Genomic DNA, 20,652 nt, shown 5'->3' on the forward strand with positions numbered 1-20,652 from the left:
TAAAGCTAACATAAATACAATGAAGATTTCTTTATTAACCACATTCAACTATAGGCAACATATTAAACATAACCAAGAACAACAATAACTTAGAGATAATATTTTCCCCTTGACATTCTTAATTGACACCATTAACACACTAAGAACAACACATCAAAACAAAAATGGGAGCAATATAATTCACATGTTATTTACACAACAATAAAATTAAACACACCATAGACCTAAAGATTTGCTCAATTTTCATTTTGACAATCTTTGATTATAATGCAACTCATAGATCTATATACATCCCGACAAAAGCAAATGCTCTTAATGAAATTAATTATAAACAGACATGGGAGAGTTGGTGGGCAATAAAAAAACCAGGTAGGTCCTTACTTTTTCATATCTCATTCATCTCTTTTTTTCCAACTATTTTCATTTTTCTATTTTATTAATTCTTTTGTGGGCCTAATGGTTAAAAGCACGTGTTTCCTCGTGAAAGCTCATACATTCAAATCTATAGGGGGTAGAGTATGTACACCTATCTACTATTTGCTAGTCAAATCACTAAGTATAACACTCATATATAATCAATACATAAACATAAAATATGAATTTTATTTTGAAGTGTAACCCGAGATAAAAGGTCATAGAAATAACTAACGCATCGATATAAATTAAATGGCTAATAAATATCAAGAGACATAAATCCATAATAGACATCAAAACACTTACCTCATGATACATCTAAAATTAAAGGGAAAAAATCATAAAATTTAACTAAATTATAATTTCATTTTAAATTATTATTAATAATAATAATTATAAAAAGAATTAATATAAAATTTAAACATATATACATTTAGAAAAACAAAACAGGGAATTCATACTAATTCAATTTCACTTTATTATAGATATTTTTAATGGGTAAAATTTGTTACAATACCATGAAATTTGTTACCATGAGCTAATATAATGGCTTATCAATATCAAATCCCAAAAAAATTATAGCTCATTTCATATCACATTTATTAATAAAACATTTTTTAATTAATCTTGAAGAATAAAAAAGACTTAATTACTTTGAAAATAAATTTAACATATATGGAACTTAAATCCCTACCATCCACTTAACTAAATTGAAATTTTAAAAATCCTTATCAACATAATTATGTCATTCAAATTCTAAATTTGTAAACTTGAAAAATGAAAATATTATATAGAACTTAAATCTTTACCGTCTACCCAACTAAATTAAACTTTTAAAAATCATAAACTTAAATAAATAAACCTCGTCATTCAAATTCTAAACTTAAGGCTTGAAAAATCATAATGTCATTCAAATTCTAAACTTGTAAGGCTTGAAAAATCATATGCCCTCCATCTAATAATTATCCATACCCCACTTAGAATTTTGAAAACAATGAGACAAAAAAATCATATACCCTCCACCTAAAAATTTTGTAATCCAGAACAAACAGTCCTATCAACATAATTTTCAAACCCTAATCCAGAGGCTCATCAAGATTATTATCAGAACAGTGGTATGTCCCTCGAGTTCTAAGGCAAATAAAAGAGTACAAAAATAATACAGGACATGGAATGAAACAATAAATCAGACTCTCTTCTTACTCAAGCTCTTTGCGAAGTGCTGCATCTGGAACCTCCAAAAGAATACAAATAGAAGTCCTGCAACCAAGAGCAAAATGAGCCATACGCTTTCCTCAGCTGCCTCTTTCGGAAACTCAATCTCTTCGATACTGAATACGTCTCGGCCAATCTTATTCACCATGTCACGCAAATAGCAATTCAAAACATATGCCCTGTCATCTTCTCTCAGAGTTATGGCAGTGGCAAACCTGGAGGCATTCAGAGGAACCTCATCCACAATAGTAGCTTCAGCCCAATTATCATGGGTCTTCAGAAACCATGCTGTATGATGAGAAACCACTAGAGCTACCCCATCTCTCCGCACAGTAATCCCATCAGCCCAAGGCAAAGTCTTTGAGGTCTGCACAAGACGAACTGATCCATCATGAAGGTCAACTTCAAACAGTTTCCCAGAATTGCTCTGGGTGACCAAGAGGGCACCTCTCTTATTGTAAACAATGCCATTGAGCCCACAAAACCTAACTAAATCATCTTCTACTATAATGTCCTGTGAATTAAAAATTGGGTCTTTTGCAAAGACACTAACATGACCATCTAATGTAACTTTCCATATAAAATTTCCTGCCGAGTTTGTGACAAACGCATTCCCATACGGGTCCACAGCTACATCATTTGCCACCGCATTCTGATCAAGCTCTACAAAGAGTACCCTTTTGCCAGATTTCAAGTCATAGCCTGCAAGGGCATTGAGCCCTGATTCCCCGTTGGGGTCTGCAGGCCTGTGAATCACAGCAAGCACCCTGCTCCGTTTAGAATCCACTCTGATTCCCACAACTGATGCTTTGCCTGCATAATCTTTATCCTTGATAAAATCCTCTGCGACACCTGCATCTGAGACTGTATGAAGAGTGCCAAATTGAAGAGAACCCACTATGAAATGCTGGTTTTCCTTGTCCCAATCAAAGCCCTCTGGGAAGAGTTGCGGGTGCTTAATGTTTATTGTGTGAAGGGTTCTTGCTTCTATGGAAACCCAGTGATGGAGAAGGGATCCTAACAGAAACACAAGAATTGTTCTACGGTTCAAAAGATCAGCCATCGAAAACCCGTATAATCAGATCTTTTGATGGCGAATAACCACAGAAATAATAGAGAAAGCTTAGATTTAATATTTTATCAAGTTCTTAAGAGAACTGATGAATAACAAAACCCACCGGAAGAATACTGTGGAATCTGAAAACTCCAGAAAAGGGTTTGCAGAGGAGGAGACCCGGATGAACATGAGGGTATAAATCATAAATATAAGAATTTATGATGCATAAACACCTACCGGAAGAATATGAAGAAATGTTAAATCCCAATAGAGATTTGAAGAGGAGACCCGGATGAACAAGCTGAGAGGATGTATCATGCGCATGTATTATATATATATCTATATATATCTATGCATGCACTCTTATAAGACTAGTTGTCAAAGGAGTGGTTGCGAAGCAATCTTGTAAGACTGGAATATTATATGTTATCAAGGTCCACTCTTTTAAAACGAGAGTACACGTGTAGAGCAAAGACGAAGAAAATATAAAACCCCGACTCCCTCTATGTCCTAATGGATAACTCAGCTATGGGATCTCTCCTGAAGTGTAATTTATCATCGGGGTCATGCTTCAAAAGCTCGCCCATTACACCAACGTTTCCAGCCACTAGAGGGATTTGGAGAAATGGCCAAAAGTGGAGGAAGTTTTATAAAGTTAGAGCCGAGGAGAAGCCTGCCAAGTTGGTGACATTTATCGGAAAAGGTGGAGCAGGCAAAACAGCCTGTGCCCTGATTGCTGCTCAGGTTCCCCATTCCGCCTTCTCTTCCATTGTCATTTTAAATACAAGGGCAATTTATTTTTTGTTTTTCATTTTTCACTGATGGTGACATAGGCATCTCTGATAAAATGCATATATTTCGTCTAAACTTGTAGTAGCGTGTAGTTTGGTCTGTTCGGATTGGAAATATATTTTAGATAATATGCATTTCCTGTCATCTTTGTTCAGCCATTGTCAGTGGGCACTCTTGTGTATTTGGCTCAAGTCTTTAATTCCATTAAAAAGGGGTACAAATGGTAGTACAAAAATTGAATATCAGATAGGATGTTGGCACGGACACTGTTCAAGAGTTAAAGCACTGCGCTGAAAATCGAAAACGAGACTCCTATGAACCACCCTCCTGCAGATCCCCGTGAAAAACAAGACAGGGGGAAACAAAAGAGATACGGAATAGATTTACTTCCCTTTATTAATCCGCAGGCCTTCATGCAAGTGAGCCGCATGAGCCTCGCAAAGCAACCATAGAGCATGATTTTCAGGCAACATGGAAGGGAGCAGGAAGTCTATCCAATTTAAAATCCAAGCTGGTCAAAAATATTTTCCTGAATTATTATTTATGAATATATTTGTGGATATTCTGGTTTTCCACTCTTGAAGACAATCCAAATCCATGGTGTGGTATGTCAAGGAATTGTTAAGTTGTGCACCGTGAATCGTTCTAAATCGGCTTAGCGCTAACCCACTTTGCACTATATGCAGTACTATTCAAGGACTGGTTTAAGAACGTGCCTTGTTATACAGTCTCAGGATCCAACTGCAGAATATTTGCTTGGTCAGAAGATTGGAGCTACTCCTACTCCTATAGGAAATGGTACCCTACAAGCTGTTCGGCTAGAATCCACTAAGGTTAGTCGTTGATTCTTCTTATTTTACTTCTGGATCTGGATTTAGTGGAAGTGTTTGATTTGGAGCAAACTCATATCGTGGAGATCTGATGCTAATTCTGTTGGACCCGGATTTATGTAAATACATGTAGATGCTTCTTGAACCCCTTCATCGATTAAAGAAGGCAGATGCTAGGCTTAATTTAAGCCAAGGAGTTCTGGATGAGGTGGGTAAAGGACGTGTTTATTTAGCAAACTTCTTAAGATACCATTCCCTCTCAGTATATCTGCCATCTGGTAAAAGAGGGAGGATTACTTTTTCAGTATCTGTATAAATGCGAGAGAATTACTTTCTAGCCTAGTCTTCTGCAAACAACTGTGGAGAGTAGAAGCAAGAGCAGAAATAGCATAGGCTAATAGATGCTAAATGAAGATGCTGAGTACTTTCTGAAAAGCTTATATGATCATGCTTAATTAAACATCAGTATGGGTTTTGACATGAGAGTATATCATTTAACTAGCAATGATTCTGCACAATAGGTTGTGGGCGAGGAACTCGGTGTGCTCCCAGGGATGGATTCAGTTTTAGCAGTAGGAGCCTTGGAGAGGTTGATACAATTTATTGGAGGAACCACGAGCTATACAAAAGAATTGGATCGCAAATTTGATATGATTATTTATGATGGAATAAGCTGTGAAGAAACCCTGCGAATGGTTGGTGCAGCAGAGAGATCCAGGTGCCACAAGTTTGTGGTTCTTATCTTTTACTAAATAATGCTCCAAGAGTGAGGCACTTTCACTACTAGTAATGTCTTTGCAAGTGTGCTAATAATTACCTTCTGTCAGATGGTACATGAGGTATCTTCGTAACCTTGCTGAGAAGACCGATACAGGGAGAGTTACGGCACCTTCACTTCTAAAATTGGTAGAAGCTTCCTTAAAGCCAGACAGCACAGTGGATTCTGGTTGGCGAACCGCTGCCGAAATTTGGGATACTGCTGACAAAATGCTAGAGGTATATGTTGACTGTAATATGTTGGATAATTTGTGTTTGTAATTTTATTTTAATATTTGATAACTTCAAACAGCAACGGATTTTGCAGAAAGGATCAAGGGCATTTGCAGACCCGCTGAAGTTTTCCTGTTACCTTGTAATGGACCCTAGTAATTGTATGTCTGTTAATGCTGCATTGAGATATTGGGGCTGTGCAATTCAAGCTGGAGCTCATGTATCTGGTGCATTCTACCCAGCTTCCCCTTCCTATAGATCAATCAATATGTCAATCGATGATACGTTTTCCCCATTAGTCACTGCAAGTGTCCCTTTTCTGTCAATGGATTCAACAATAAACTGGGACATTGCCTTGAAAGATATGAATGCAGATGCAAAGAAACTGCTTACAATGAACAATGGCAGTGGGAGAAACATATCATCAGTGACATTTGACCAAACCAAGAAGACAGTGACCCTTTTCTTGCCAGGATTTGACAAGTCAGAAATTAAACTGTCCCAAGTAAGTTTTTTATGCTAATTGCTCCAAAGGATTTTTTTTTTATGCATGCATGTTGACACATGAAAGAAAAATGCATTTTTACAGATGCCACACAGATGCTAGAGTTAGAATTTGGTATGACAGCAAGGTTTTGATAATTATCTTTGTATCAACAATGTAATGATTGCATGTATCTTTATTAATATTGACAAGTTGCTTGAAACAAGACCGTATAGATACGATAGCCCATGACCCTATATATTGGACCATGCACATGACTAATGCGGAAAATTCTTGAAAAACAATAATATATGTATAAATATTTTATTAAAAGATGAAATTACAGATGATGATGATTACAAATGAGGTTCCTGGCTTATATACCGCCATGGACACCCTTTGGGGAAAGGGCATGATCTTATGATCGTGCCCTTTCGTCTAATTTAATTGAAAATTAAATAATAAATTTAATCTAACTAATTTTTACATAACATTGCCTTCCTCTCGAAAGAATGCTTTGTCCTCAAAGCATACGTAACAACGGATGTTGTTGACAAAACGCTTCATTCTCCCAAGAAGCTTCTTCTTCGAGTAAGTCCTTCCACTTGATCAGATATTCCTTGATAGTACGATATCGAAGCTTTCTTTCTCTAGTAGACATAATACCTTCTGGTTCTAAAATGACTCTCCCCTCATCACCTAGGGATGGAAGTGTTGTTTGCGCTGTTTGATTGTTACCTAGTGCCCTTTTAAGGCAAGATACGTGGAAGACGTTGTGAACACGACTTGTCTCTGGAAGGCTTAAACCATACGCAACTTGGCTAATCTTTTTGTTGATCTGATAAGGTCCATAAAACTTTGGTGCCAATTTGTTTCTTCCTTTCTGCTTTAAGGATAATTGTTTGTATGGTTGGAGCTTAACAAATACCCATTCTCCAACTTCAAACTCTCTTTCGATTCTGTTACGGTCCGCTTGTTGCTTCATACGATTCCTTGCATTATTCAGGTTTTCTTTTAATATTTGGACGATTTTTTGGGTTTCTTCTAGTTGATCTTTAACATCGGGTAGATTATCTGGACAATAGCTAGAGCCTTCCATTTCGGGGGTTCATACCCATATAGAGCTTGAAATGGCGTCATTTTTTGCTGATGTATGATAAGTGGAATTATACCACCACTCAGCAAGATGTAGCCATTGAGCCCACTTATTTTGTTTTTCTGTAGCATAGCAACGTAGGTAGACCTCCAAACATTTATTGACAACCTCTGTTTGGCCATCTGTTTGAGGGTGATAAGCGGAACTCATATTTAGGTAGGTTCCTATATGGCTGAACAATTCATTCCATAAATTACTTTTGAATTTGGCATCTCTATCACTCACAATGACTTTCGGAAAACCATGTAACTTCTATATATTTTTGCAAAATATTTCAGCGATTTCTTTTGCTGAGTATGACTTCTTTATTGCCATAAAGTGAGCATATTTGGTGAGTCTGTTGACTACTGCGAAAATCTTGTCCTTGCCTTCAGATATTGGTAATCCTTCGATAAAGTCCATCGAGATTTCTTCCCATTTCTGATTTGGAATGTTTAAAGGGTGAAGTAATCTTGGTGTCATAATATTTTCACTTTTATTCCTTTGACATGTGACACATTCTGCTACATACTTTTGAATATCACGATTCATTCCCTTCCAAAAGAAGGATTGACGTGCATTGTAGTAAGTCTTAAAGAATCCTACATGTCCAGCTGACGGTGAGTCATATAATTCCTTGAGTATCTTAAACTTAAACTTGGAATTTGTATTTAGATAGATTCTTCCCTTATACCATAGGATATCATTCTTCCACTCAAATTTTGAGTTGTTGGGAAGGTTATTGATTATTGCCGTTATTTCTGGATCCTTGGCATACTCACTTCGAATTTCGTTAAGCCACTTAGGGATAGCAACCGAAATTGCAAGTAGTGTTGGTTCTTCATCTTTCCTAGATAAGGCACCTGCTACTACATTCTATTTACCTCTTTTATGTAGTATTTCCAAGTCAAAAGCGACAATTTTTTCAATCCATTTTTGTTGTTCTTCGTGTTTTTGGTTGAAGGAGATGCTGGAGACTGTTATGGTCTGTTCAAATAGAAAACTTACTTCCCAAAAGATATTGCCTCCACTTAGCTAGTGCGTGCATGATAGCGGGCATTTCTTTGTTGTATGTGGATTTGAGGTGTTCTCTTTTGTTGAGTTTCCTACTTTCAAAAGCTATTGGATGTCCTTGTTGCATTAATACTGCTCCTATACCAAATCTGGAAGCATCACACTCAATGATAAATGGTTTAGAAAAATCTGGTGTTGCTAATACGGGAGCATTAGACATAATTTCATTTAATTTTTCAAAACATATTCCTGCTTCCTCATCCCATAGAAACGAATTCTTCTTTAAAAGATTGTTAGAGGTGCAATTATATGTGCATAGTTTTTAATAAATCTTCGGTAATATCCAGTCAAACCTAAGAACCCTCTTAGCTTGGATATATTAGCAGGTTTGGCCCATTCTTTTATAGCTTTGATTTTGTTAGGGTCCACCTTTACATCTTCATGGGATATAATGTGTCCAAGGTATTCTACTTCTTCCTTGGTGTTCTTTAAGTAGTGTAAGAACTTTGTCCAAATGTTGCAACTTGCAAGTGCTCCTTCCAAGTTTTACTGTAAATTAGAATATCGTCAAAAAATACTAACATAAACTTTCTAAGATGTGGGAGAAATAACTCGTTCATAGTTGCTTGAAACGTTGCTGGTGCATTGGTCAATCCAAACGACATTACAATAAATTCTTAGTGACCTTCGTGTGTTCGGAATGCCGTTTTTGGTATGTCCTCTAATCTAATTCTAATTTGATAGTAGCCTAATCTTAAGTCCAATTTTGAGAAATACCTTGCGCCATGTAGCTCATCCAACATTTCATCGATAAAGGGGATTGGGAACTTGTTTTTAATTGTTATTTTGTTTAATCCCCTATAGTCAATACATAGCCTGAATGACCCATCTTTCTTCCTTACCAACACCACTGGAGCAGCGTAAGGAGTTTTACTTTTCGAGATGATTCCACACTTTAAAAGGTCTTGGATTAATCTCTCGATTTCTATCTTTTGGTGATGTGGATATCGGTATGGCTTGATGTTGACCGGGTCTGATCCTGCCTTGACTTCTATTGTATGCTCAATTTCCCTATTAGGCGGCATCTTCATAGGTAGGTCTTGAAATACTTTTTCATGTTTCCTAATTAGATCTTGTATTTCTAGTGACTCTTCACTGGTCATATTTGCAGATAACATTTCTAACTGATGACATTGTATTACATAAGCGGGTTTGCGAGGCATGTATTTATCTGCTAGCTTAAATAATTTTTTTTTTAAATAATTAAAATAAATTTAATTAATTAAATTAACTTTATATATATATAAAACTTATATATATATATATATATATATATATATATATATCTATATATATATATATATATATATATCTATATATCGTATGGACCATTACATCCCCTGCCACAATTACATCTTTTTGAGCAATCGGAATAGTTTTAACCGTTAACTCTGTTACATGTTGCTGATGTTCGAGGAGCAGAAGTGGGCTTGGTTCTTGGTTTTGCTCAATGGAGGCCCATATTGGTCGCTCTCACCTTCCCCTCCACCTCATCTACCCTCCTTTCACCTCCATTTCCCGGGGCTTGCTATCAAGAAATCATATGAAAACTGTTACTCTTAAGCCCCAAGTGCTAAGTTTAAAAATCACATATAATCCGCTGCCTCCGTTTCCCTCTAAGACCCTGCATAAACCCATGTTCCCTCAGGCCCCCGAGCGTGGAGCTCAAATCATCATATGACCCTGTCCACGTGACTCTGCGCTCCCGTGACCCTTCCTCATCTCTAAACCGTAGCCATTCGATGTTTCCCGCTAATCCGCCGTTGCCCTGTCACATCAAACGAAACCCGCATGGTTAAATCCCTACCGTCCAATCATCCCCCCTGTGATCGGACGGCAGTCGCTTCCCCCGCGCCTGCAAACCAACCACATGTTAACTCGCGATAAAAGCGGTTTTGTCCTGCCCCGTCCGCCACGCGTCATGTGTTGAATGGGATCGCTTCCCCTCGTACGATTACCACCTAATGGTCCACGGCGGTGCGATCAATACCGCTTACTGCCGAAACTGTTTGTCCCCGCCCGTTAACGCTTACACATTTTCTCCTCCCGATAACTGTTGGATCTGCCACCCGAGATCCAACGGCCTGCGTTTCTCCGCCTTCGTATCTCCTGATACCCTCCGCCGATCGATCCCCACTGCCTATCCACGCGATCCGGTGGTTGATCTCATTCCTCCATCCAACCCGTCCACCTGCTACGAAGCCCACGTCTCTTAATTGCTCCGTGCACTCGAAGGACTAAGATAACCAGTTTTCGGTACTGTTTGCATTTGTTCCTCAACCACCGCTTTTAACAGATAGTAAGGCAGAGAAGAAAAAGGACCGAGCATGAGTAAGTGGCTGCATTTAACAGTTATGGGACTTAGTGAATAAGGACACTACAGCCGCTTGAAAGGATAGCAGAGCACCCGAGAAGATCAAAATTTATCCACTACAACAAGTTAATGCACCAGAAACTCCATCAAGCAGTTAAAACGTTTGGTGTTCAATTATGATCCCTCCATACCTAGAATGGCCGAGTTCCTTTGTAATGAACTCTATATATACCCAGAAACAAGATGTAATGGGGGTTGATGGTTGTTGTTTTGATGTAAGGTTTAACTTCTGGAGACTGTAACTGCTTTGATACTTGCAGCGTCTCGTCTTCATTTTCAGCTAATACAAGCTTCTTTTGCTGTTAATTGCTCACTTTCCATTTCTATTCTGTTCTAGTATTCTGTTCTAGGCTGTGCCTGATATGCATTTTTCCTGAACTCTTGATGTTTAGCATTAGAGGAGTTGGCATCCTACCTCTGTGTTTAAATCTTGCATGTATCAGTGAGTGTGTTCTTCAGGGTTCTTTTCACTTAGTGACAAAGAGCTGTCATCCTGTCTGTGCACTAGGGAATTAGATTTGCAGACCTCTTTACTGGTTGCAATCGGCCATCACAAGGTCTTGTGCGTCTGCTGGTGTGGTCAATATTCTCCATCTTCACCCAATCTCTAAACTGTGAGTAATTGGTGATCTAAAGCCTTGTAGTCTGGGGGTGTTCACGCATGTCTGGAGTTAAGCATAGTAGAAGTGGTTATCTGGCTTGAACAAGCATCATTCCTTCCATTCATCCATTTCCAACATTAAGTTGAGTTTGTAATGTTCCAAGCATCTTTGAGCTACAACCTAGGAGAGTTTCTTGGGGTGATAACATTAACTGTCGACTCTTTTGGTGCAGATATTTCGGAGAGATCACCGCACACCGTACGGATAGCAGGTTTAACGCTATGATTCAATGCAGATATCCTGCAGAGATCACCGCACATCGTACGGACAACAGTTTTAACGCTATGATTCAAACAGCGTGACGGAAGTTAATGGAAGTGGACGTCAGAGTGGGCAGCACGATCGACGGTAGAGGAAGACAGGGTATCGGATACGCGGAGTGCAATGACGGTGTCGGAAATTGATCTGTGCAGCACTAAATCGAGGAGCAACCTGCTCTGATACCAGATAATGCGGAAAATTCTTGAAAAACAGTAATATATGTATAAATATTTTATTAAAAGATGAAATTACTGATGATGATGATTACAAATGGGGTTCCTGGTTTATATACCGCCATGGACACCCTTGGGGAAAGGGCATGATCTTATGATCGTGCCCTTTCGTCTAATTTAACTGAAAATTAAATAATAAATTTAATCTAACTAATTTTTACATAACAATGACCAATACAAACTTCTTTATCATAGTATTGAGGTGTTTGAGTTGTGCCTATTCCAAAGCAGACCTTTTCTAAGTGCTCCTCCACAAGTCTTCCATCACAAACCCTCTATGAATCGATTGCCTTTCATTGACATGACATGTGCTTTTTGAAGAATCGTCAAGTTCTTTTCTAACCATCTTACTCAACAACCATGTCTTTTAGAGTTTTTGGTGTTAGATTTACCTATTGCTCAGTAGGTATTCTCTTTCTCCATGGCATATCCAACAGATTCACTCCTCAATCTCTGTGTATGTCTTCTGCAGAGTTGATTTTCAGCCTTGAAATCTGTGCATTATTGGTAGTTGTTGGTGTGGAGGCAGGTTTAATGAAAGTGCAACAGTTAACGAGAGTTATGTGGTGAAAGCACGTGCATGCTTGCAGAATGCATTCTCCAACTTTAGCAGGGTTCTATTATCTCTAAAATCAACAACATATATAAATTTGTTTTTCTTTATTTTAGGAGCAGTTCCATATTTAGATACGTGCATTCTAGTGCATGCTTTTCCAGACTTAAAATAAGGACGGGCACACTGCTTTTGTGGTTTTTGTATTCCTAGAAGTTATTTTCTACATGGAAATTTGGGACTGTTGTAGCTCCTAGAGACAACCTCCGGGTTGAGAAGAAGGCCAGTGCCTAGGACATCTTAGTGTCTCTTGAAGATGAATTGGTTCTGCTCAAGAGTTGAATATAAAATGATTTAAATTTGGTTCAATTATCCTACTCAGAGGCAAATTCCATTTTATACATTGGTAGTATTTCATTCCAAAGACTTAACGTTCAGTTATGGTGGCCTACACATAGAGAGTGCAATTTCTTTAATTGTTGCAGTGTAGGTGAAAGAAAGAATGCAAGAGAGAAACCCAGTGCAGAGGGCTAGCGATAGAATTTTGTACACTAAGTTTCAGTAGAATTATGAAAAACAGAGGAAACAAGATGCATAAACCATGGAGCGCATTTTAAGGCTTTCAGCCTCACACATTACAGGTACCATTTGCCATAACATAACACAGGTAAATCTATTATACAAGATTGAATTCCAACAGCTACAATTACACAATTTCTGAGAGGAAAGAAACACATCAAATGATAAACAAAGACATAATTACATATTGCACATTTCAATTCTTGGAATCACCAGAACTTCTTCATTAACCTTCAAAACTACATGTAGCCTCTGAGACAAAAAGTTTGAACCCTTACTAATGAGTTCTTCATCCATTCTATAAGGAGAACCAAAATAATAACAACTTGCAAAAATATTTGGAAATGTTACAACTGTCTAAACTAATCAGTTGTTCAAACGTGCAACTAGTCCAGCAGTCCTAACTATTACATAATAGGCTTGATTCCTTTCTTGAAAATAAAATATTTACAAAATTGCAAAAGAAGAAATTGTCATGATGTCCGAAACAAAATGTCTTCATTGTTGACCCCTTTGATCCCTTGAGGTGGACCCAGGTTCCATTGTTCGGACTTGTGGTGGGTTAACTAGCTGATCACAGCTTTGCCATAGAACTAGATTTGGTGTGGGCGTGTGAATAAGAGCACTATAAGCCATCCTTAAATTTGTGAGCTCAATGTAATTTGGCCTGGCCACGAGCAAGGTCTTCACAAGCCATGGCGACTGGAAATCTCTCTGTACATAATTTACTATGGTTCTGCCCTTGAGAGTGGCAGTCTTTTTATGTGATGAGTCCACCTTGCTCTTGGCCGCAACTAATAATTGTTCATACTGCTCCCATGGTAGAAAATGTCCTTGGCAATCCCAACAGCTAGGCAATCTTGCTCTAGTTCTCTGGTCAAAATTAGAGTTGAATGTCGCAATCAACCTTGTTAATTTTAGGTATGTTCTATGCTTGCTGCAATTTACTTCAATTTTTCCATATTACCTCAATATCAATTCTAGATTAGCAATCACATTTAGCATGATAGTAAAATGCAGATAGAACATAAACATAAATCGTAGAAGACAAGCCAACACAAAAGGACACAAGATGTGGCGCTAGCCAGGGACAAACTCCAATGTGGGGAAACCCTTGATCAATTCTTCTTATATTCTTCAATAGTTCAGCAGAAAGAGAGAGATAGTACATATACATTAGAAGTCAACACTTTGACTTGACAAGATAAGAGCAGAGATCTTCACCATGAAGATAACATAATGAGGTAGCTACTCTGAACTCAAGTGAAGGCATACTGCTTCAACTGATATTCCAAGGTGACTCCATCACCTTGTTGCACCCATCACTGTACTGCACCCAATCACTGAGCTCCTCTTATCACTATGCTGCTCCCATCACTGAGCAATACCTCATCATCGTGTTGTACCCATCAAGCTGCTCTTCATCATCATTATGCTGCATCCTTCATGCTGCACTATGTTGTACCCTTCATTGCACTATGTTGCACCCAAATGCATACTGCAATACATCATCATCATGTTGCTGCAATACATTCTTGTTGCTGCTATACATCCATGCCCATCATCACTGTGTTGCACCATGTTGCACCATGCAACACCCATCCTCACTGTCATCTATATGCTGCATACTGCAATACTCACATCATGCTGCATCCCTTGTGCTGCACTACTGCACCAGTCTGCACCATGTTTCCCCCATCATGTTGTCACCTATCACACCATGTCCATCGTCACTACACTGTAATATTGTATCCAATTACCAGCGTTAGCTGCATGCTATGGCTTCCAACATAGCAAAGCAACTAGGCTATAGTTACACTCTTCATGACACAATGTTACGTAAGGACAGCGTTCAAGGTCCTCTCCTATGATAGCGTATAGGCAACGTAGAGTTTCTCCATGATAGTGTTAGGCTTTTACAAGCATCACATAAGACCTCCTTTTGACTACGTCCTTGACTTTTTCAAAATAGGGATTATAACACCTTTGATGACTGTGTTTGGGGCAGCATAGAGTCCTTCTCTTGCTGCGAAATAAGGCCAACCTTTAAGGTGCATCTGGACAGAGACTAGGGCACACACAGAACTGTGGCTAGGTTTCTTTGGAACATCGTATAGACCTGTCCTTAGGATAGCGGATTGAGGACCCTTTGAACAGCGTATGAGAGCCAACATTATGACTGTGGTTAGGGCTTGAACTGACTGTAGTTAGGGCACATAAAACTACGGCTAGAATTATGTGGCTAAGACACTTCCTCATTGCGGCTAGGGTAAGGATAGGTTCTCCTTTTTGGACTACGTATGGGAGCCCTTTTAGAATAGAAAATAGGTCTCTTCTAGACCAGCGTTTAGGCTTCTCCTTACTGCGTTGTAGAAGCCACCTTCATGACAGCATTAAGGTCTCCATACCTGACTGCGATGAGGGATCTCTCCTCATGAAAGCGGTTAAGATGTAGGGCATCTCTGCTAGGGCAGCATATCCTCTTTAGATCTCACCTCCCACCAAAACCCAAAGACAAGTGGAGAGAGATCACAAGAGATGTGTCTAAATGACTTGCAAGCCACCTCTTTTTATACTAAAACGTTGAGCACAAGTGGGGGCAATTTGGTTGCTAGTTGACCTTGACGAATTGTCCCATAACACAAATAAATTCATATCTCCATGAATACATGTCGAAATCGGATGATCTTTAGATCAATCCTACACCTCTCGGAGAGAGGAATCCAACAAAAATATCAGCTGCTATAAATAAGATGACCCACATGGAGTTTGGCCCTAGTTGCCAATTTTAACAAACCTTGTCAGCTCATTCACACATTTTAAGTATGGGGGTTTACGCAGTGCATTATATTAGATATCATTTTGGGATTCAACTGTGTTAAGTAAGTCATTCATGTATGACCATTTCCATGAGAGGTAGTCATTCACACATTCCTCAGCCTTATCCCTTGCTTCCTTTTTTTGGATCATTTTGGCAACTTCCATGATCACACTTGTCTTGTCAATGATGTCCATTTCCCTCAACTCATCAACTGGCTTCTCATTGAGGTGTTTGATAAATTTCTTAGCAGTGTTGACATTCTTAGCATCCTTCTCCTTGGACAACAGGATAGAGAATTTAGTGGTCTTTACTACAACTTTATGCTCTGCAACTAAGTTCAGGTGTTCCCATATCTTATCTCAGAGATGATTAGTTGCCTACATCCAACGAGGGACATGTTTCCTTTCAACCTGTTCTTCAGTCGTTTAATCTCATCTTGTGCCGCCTGATACTTGTTGTTAATTTGTTCTGGGTGGACTTCAACTATTTCTTCTTGTTTTACAACATGTAATTGGTGTTGTCCTAGTTAATCTGAATCTTCTTAAGCTCGCTCTCCGATAGGTGCAGATCTGTGAGAGCCTTGGTTAACTGCTCAGTGGGGTTTTGTGGGTTGTCTGGCACAACCACAACCCAAATGTGAGAATCAATCTTTTGTTGTAGCTCTGTTACCTTTAGTCTGAGGGCTACCATCTCGTTATTTCTTTCTATCAATTCCTTGGCTAGGATTTCCTTCTCATTTTCCACCTGAGCCAACTCTTTGGTTTGTACATGCTCTACAATGGGTATTTTAAGTTGTTGCCTCAATGACTGGATCTCTGACTGTGAGCATTTAATGATAGCATCAATGGTAGCTTTATCATTTGGGTCCACCCTTGGTTTGTTAATTAACTCCTTGTAGCCTTCATATTGGAGATTGAGGGCTCCTGAGTTGGCCTTCTCTTGCTTTATTTTAGTAGTTGCCTTCTCTAATAGCTTCTTGACGTTGCTAATGGTCAAGGCTCCCTTGCTTAACTCAATGTAAATCATCTCCCCTGCCTCCTTGTGCAAATTGATCTTGTCCTACAAAGGGACACTAGCCATGTCCAAGGACAAATCTACTGTCCTAAATTGCAGTCTAGATGGAATGGACTGTAGTGAAGGATGGTAAGGGAAAACTTCATTTGATTTCTCTCTGGGTCCATGGAAGCCAAGAGTCTGGTTTGTTATGGCACTGAATGGGAGGCCAGTTGTGAAAACATTTCAGCTTTGAATTTCTTGTTCCTCTCCTCTTTCAGTTGCCCTTCCTCCCATTTAGGGCCCACCCTTGATGTGCTTCCAATTGAATCCAGGATTGCTACCTCAGTTGAGCTAGAGGAGGCAGTTTGTTGTGGATCCTCTAATTGTACCTAGAAGCCTGGCTAGTCTAGGTTCTTCTCGGTCAATTTGACCACCATCTCCTCCTTAGTCTAGCCTTGTAGTTTTTCTTTCTTGGCTGAGGATGTGTCCTCCATCACAGTATCTCTTGCCTCATCAATACTCCTCTTCTGAGTTTTTTTCTTGGTGCTTGGTGTCTCAATTTGCATCTTTGGTAATGAGAGACAATTGGATGTTGTGGGCGCAAGGAAGTCCTACGCTGGTTGACAACTGGGTGAACGAAGTTGCAAACAGGTGGAGTAGCAAGGAATAAAACAATTTGAAATAGACCAATTTGAGTTGCAACGGTCTATTTATAGAGGTTTATAGGTAAGAAAACGATGAAGTGACATGGAGAAGTCATGTGGCAGAGTCGGATTGGGTGGAGAGCGAAGGAGTGGGGTGATGCATTAAATAGTTTCACACTCGCATGCCACGCTCGATTGGTGGTGGTCTCGACTGTTGATGTAGTCACCACGCTAGCCCGATAGGTGGCGGACCCCTCTATCTTCCTTTGGCGGGGGTGCTTGGGTGGGTTTGGAGACGAGGCTCAACCCCCATAATCCATCATAACCGTTGCTATATCAAGTTCACCTTTTTGACCTTGACTTTTTGGGGGCAAGTGTTGGCTTAACTATCACGCTTGTTAACCTGCCAGAGCTTCTTCAAGGTGAGACCGCTCCAAGATGGACGAGGATCTGCCCAATAAATAACCACTGTTTAACCATTTAAAATCAAAAGCGGGGGGAGGCCTATGTTTTGTCATCTCTTGTTCTTTGCCTTCTTTTTCTTTCTCCATTTTTATCTAGAGTTCCAAATAGTCTTTGAGCCCATGAACCAAAATCCTCTGCAATACAACCATTTTAGGAAAAACAGAGGGGATACAACAGGGATCATGCATGAGACAATACATGCAGGATGGGTACAATATTCTAAACGCCTAGGTTTAGGGTTTTGCCTTCTCTAGGAAGGCTCACTTTTGAAGGAGCCTATATTGAGCATGAATTGCAGGTCTCTCTTAGTTGATAAAAGAAACATATGGTGACTACTCTAGATAGATTAGATTGTTGGAGTTTATTATCGTAATTCCTTCTTTATAGAGTTATAGAAAATTGATGTGATTGATTGTTGCAAATTAAACATGTTATATTTTTCTGTATTTATGTGTTTGTAGATCTAACATCATTTATTTGTTGTTTTTTAACTTAAGGTTTAGTCTTTAGGACTCAGGAGTGCAAATCTGCTTACCTTGTCTTGATAATTTAACATGGTAAGAGTGCATTATTTGAAAGCTTCTACGATCCAAGTATACAGTGGGCACTATTACCCACCACCTGTCAGTAGTGTATATAGGAGATTTTTTTTTCTCCTAGATGGTCCTTAGTCGACAGCCAACAACCTCTTGCAATCCCCAGATAGCTCAATGTGCCATTTTCTCTGCCACCTAAGCCAGCCATGTGGTCCCTCGCCCATCTGTTATGAATGTATGTTTGAAGGTAAGCCTCTCGACCCCAAAGGTATGACTTTTCATTGGCTTGGTTGAGTAATTTTGTTTACTTTCTGTGGGCACTTTTGGGTATGGATTGGTGGGGAGATTCGGCGGAAAGAGTGGGTTAGGTCTGTATTCTTGTCTCCAATGCCTGATTTGTGGTTACCCTTGTATCTCACTCCTGTGGGATCTCCTTTACTGGCCATTAGCTTTTGGGATGGCACTACATGGGAAATCTCGATTTTTGTTGCATGGTCTCGTTTGCCTATACCACCTACATTACTCCCCTTCCACTCCTTTTAGCCCCATTCATCTCTTTCCCCATTCGGGTCCACATAGGGTTAGCCTCCCCCTCCCCTTGTCCATGCCTTGGATCTAGCCTGGAACACTGCCCCGGAATTTGATGCAGCTAAAAAGAAAAGAAAAAGCATAATTTGACCACTCTCAATAGGAAATGTACTACAAAATGTAAAAGATGGTCGGGACATAGAAATTTAGCATGTGGGCAAAATCCAAACACGAGCTCTACCCCTTATCCATGGCCATCACCCTGGTTCCTATGGGCCCTAGATGAACCCCCTCTATCATTAATGAACCCATGATTGTCACAACCCCTGGTGGGCGATGAACCGCCCCACCTTAAAAGTGGTATCCACTGCTACATATTACACATCATGCTCTCATCCCCTGGAGCCCCAAGTAGTTATGAAGAAAACTCAATGAAAGACAAAAGGCATATGAAAAAGGGTGGAAAAACAAGGTCGGGGTAACTCATGTACCACGATTTGTTCCCTCCTACACTCGCATACCGAAGTGTGGGCTTCCCTTATTGTAGTACTTATAAACCATGACATGTGGTCTGGATGATTTCCCCTAATCCCCACTTTGCTCCATTATTATATCATTGCCGCCCACCATTTGAGGGATGTACCATGGACATGTCACCCCCTTTAGAGGTTGAAACCACCTAATAGGGTCCTTGGTTAACCTTCTATTGAGCTTAGAGACACTTGTATGTGCCAAAGTCCACTATGGAAGGGCATGCCACCATGAAGTGTCCCATTGATTCCATGATTTGTAAGCTCTTTTACTTGATTATTCTAATGATTTTTTGTATTGGAGGGCAAGGGGACACATTGGATCTTATGTAAGGTTGCAGGTGGATCTCCATTTGGGGCTTGGTCTCCCTATACAGGGTCCTAACCCTCTAGAGGGCCACATTGACATTTGTAGGGTGAGCGTTGAGACTCGAGAGCCATGGGCCTCGACCATAGCAGGTAGTACTCATGGATCCCCAACGTCACTCATTGATTGCTCATGTTCCACCTTTTGGATGAGGATGATGCACATGGTTCACTATGCCCAGGCGGCTCCACATTTGCACCATATACTTGGCAGATGTTCCAGGACAAGGTCACTTGGGAGTGGGAGCAGGGAGCGACATTTTAAAAAACTCCCGGTTTGGGAGCGAATTTTTATATAATATATATTTTTTATATATTTTGATGCATATATGTCAACAAAAGCATGTAGAATGATGAATTAAACATAAAAAACATAAAAACATGGATTGAACCATATAACATCTATCATCTAGAAGTTATAATCCTCATCAACCACATCCACAAGTTAGTAACATACAACATATCGAGTCTCATGATTCATCAATCTTAAAGTTTCAAGCTTTCAAAATTCGATATATAACATTATCATCATTGATCACTAAAGTTGTAGCTTGTACTTATAACCATTACCATTACCAAGTAACCAAACGATAACAAAGAATATCTAACATGAAATGAATTGTTTCAACTTTCAACTTTCACGAAACATCATATTCATAATTCATTACCAATGAGTTATAATTGCCAACTTCAAACTTCAAACTTAAATTGTCATATATTGTTTACAAAAATAATATAATGAATATGAAAGAGTCAATAGCTATAAAAACTACTAGAAACTAGAAAAGACAAGTAAATCTATTATCTATTGCTAATGCTTGGGCCTCTTGCCGCCACGAGAAATGTCTAATTTCTAATAAAGCATGTAGAATGATGAATTACTTATGAAAAGCATAAAAACATGGATTAAACCATATAGCATCAATCATCTAGTAGCTACAATCTTCGTCAACCACAGGTCCACAAGTTATAAGTTTTGATTTATATAGCATGTAAGGGTGTACATAACCAAAATAGCATCGAGTGCAATCTATCTCTGAACTGAAAATACATCAACAAACATGCTTTAGATGGCCTCTATCATCCAAAAAAATCATGCTACAACAAATACCT

General features: G+C 39.2%; 2 protein-coding genes across 3 annotated transcripts in view; one reads left to right on the top strand and one right to left on the bottom strand.

Annotated features, from left to right (window-relative positions):
• Nucleotides 1–1,471: 1,471 nt before the first annotated feature.
• On the bottom strand, nucleotides 1,472–3,106 carry LOC149174754 (NHL domain-containing protein). The gene has a single exon (XM_089419403.1). It carries the CDS (start codon nucleotides 2,690–2,692, stop codon nucleotides 1,601–1,603), a length of 1,092 nt encoding a protein of 363 aa, XP_089275529.1. The 5' UTR covers nucleotides 2,693–3,106; the 3' UTR covers nucleotides 1,472–1,600.
• LOC149174755 (P-loop containing nucleoside triphosphate hydrolases superfamily protein) overlaps nucleotides 3,094–20,652 on the top strand; it is a 77,478-nt gene continuing 59,919 nt past the window's right edge. Inside the window, exons 1-6 of one of the 2 annotated variants that reach the window (XM_089419401.1) lie at nucleotides 3,094–3,430; nucleotides 4,165–4,311; nucleotides 4,442–4,516; nucleotides 4,830–5,026; nucleotides 5,136–5,304; nucleotides 5,378–5,803. In XM_089419401.1, the coding sequence (XP_089275527.1) occupies nucleotides 3,200–3,430; nucleotides 4,165–4,311; nucleotides 4,442–4,516; nucleotides 4,830–5,026; nucleotides 5,136–5,304; nucleotides 5,378–5,803 (1,245 nt within the window). In that variant the 5' untranslated portion in view covers nucleotides 3,094–3,199. The remainder of the gene's footprint in view (nucleotides 3,431–4,164; nucleotides 4,312–4,441; nucleotides 4,517–4,829; nucleotides 5,027–5,135; nucleotides 5,305–5,377; nucleotides 5,804–20,652) is intronic. The other variant, XM_089419402.1, reaches the window with a different exon arrangement.

The sequence above is a fragment of the Pinus tabuliformis genome, chromosome 4_1 (assembly GCF_031772625.1).
Source record: "Pinus tabuliformis cultivar Carrire ecotype Pingquan chromosome 4_1, CPIR1, whole genome shotgun sequence".
NCBI lineage: Eukaryota > Viridiplantae > Streptophyta > Pinopsida > Pinales > Pinaceae > Pinus > Pinus tabuliformis.

Coding starts and splice junctions, on each gene's coding strand:
- LOC149174754 (XM_089419403.1), bottom strand. CDS start 2,692: ATGGCTGATCTTTTGAACCGTAGAACAATTCTTGTGTTTCTGTTAGGA.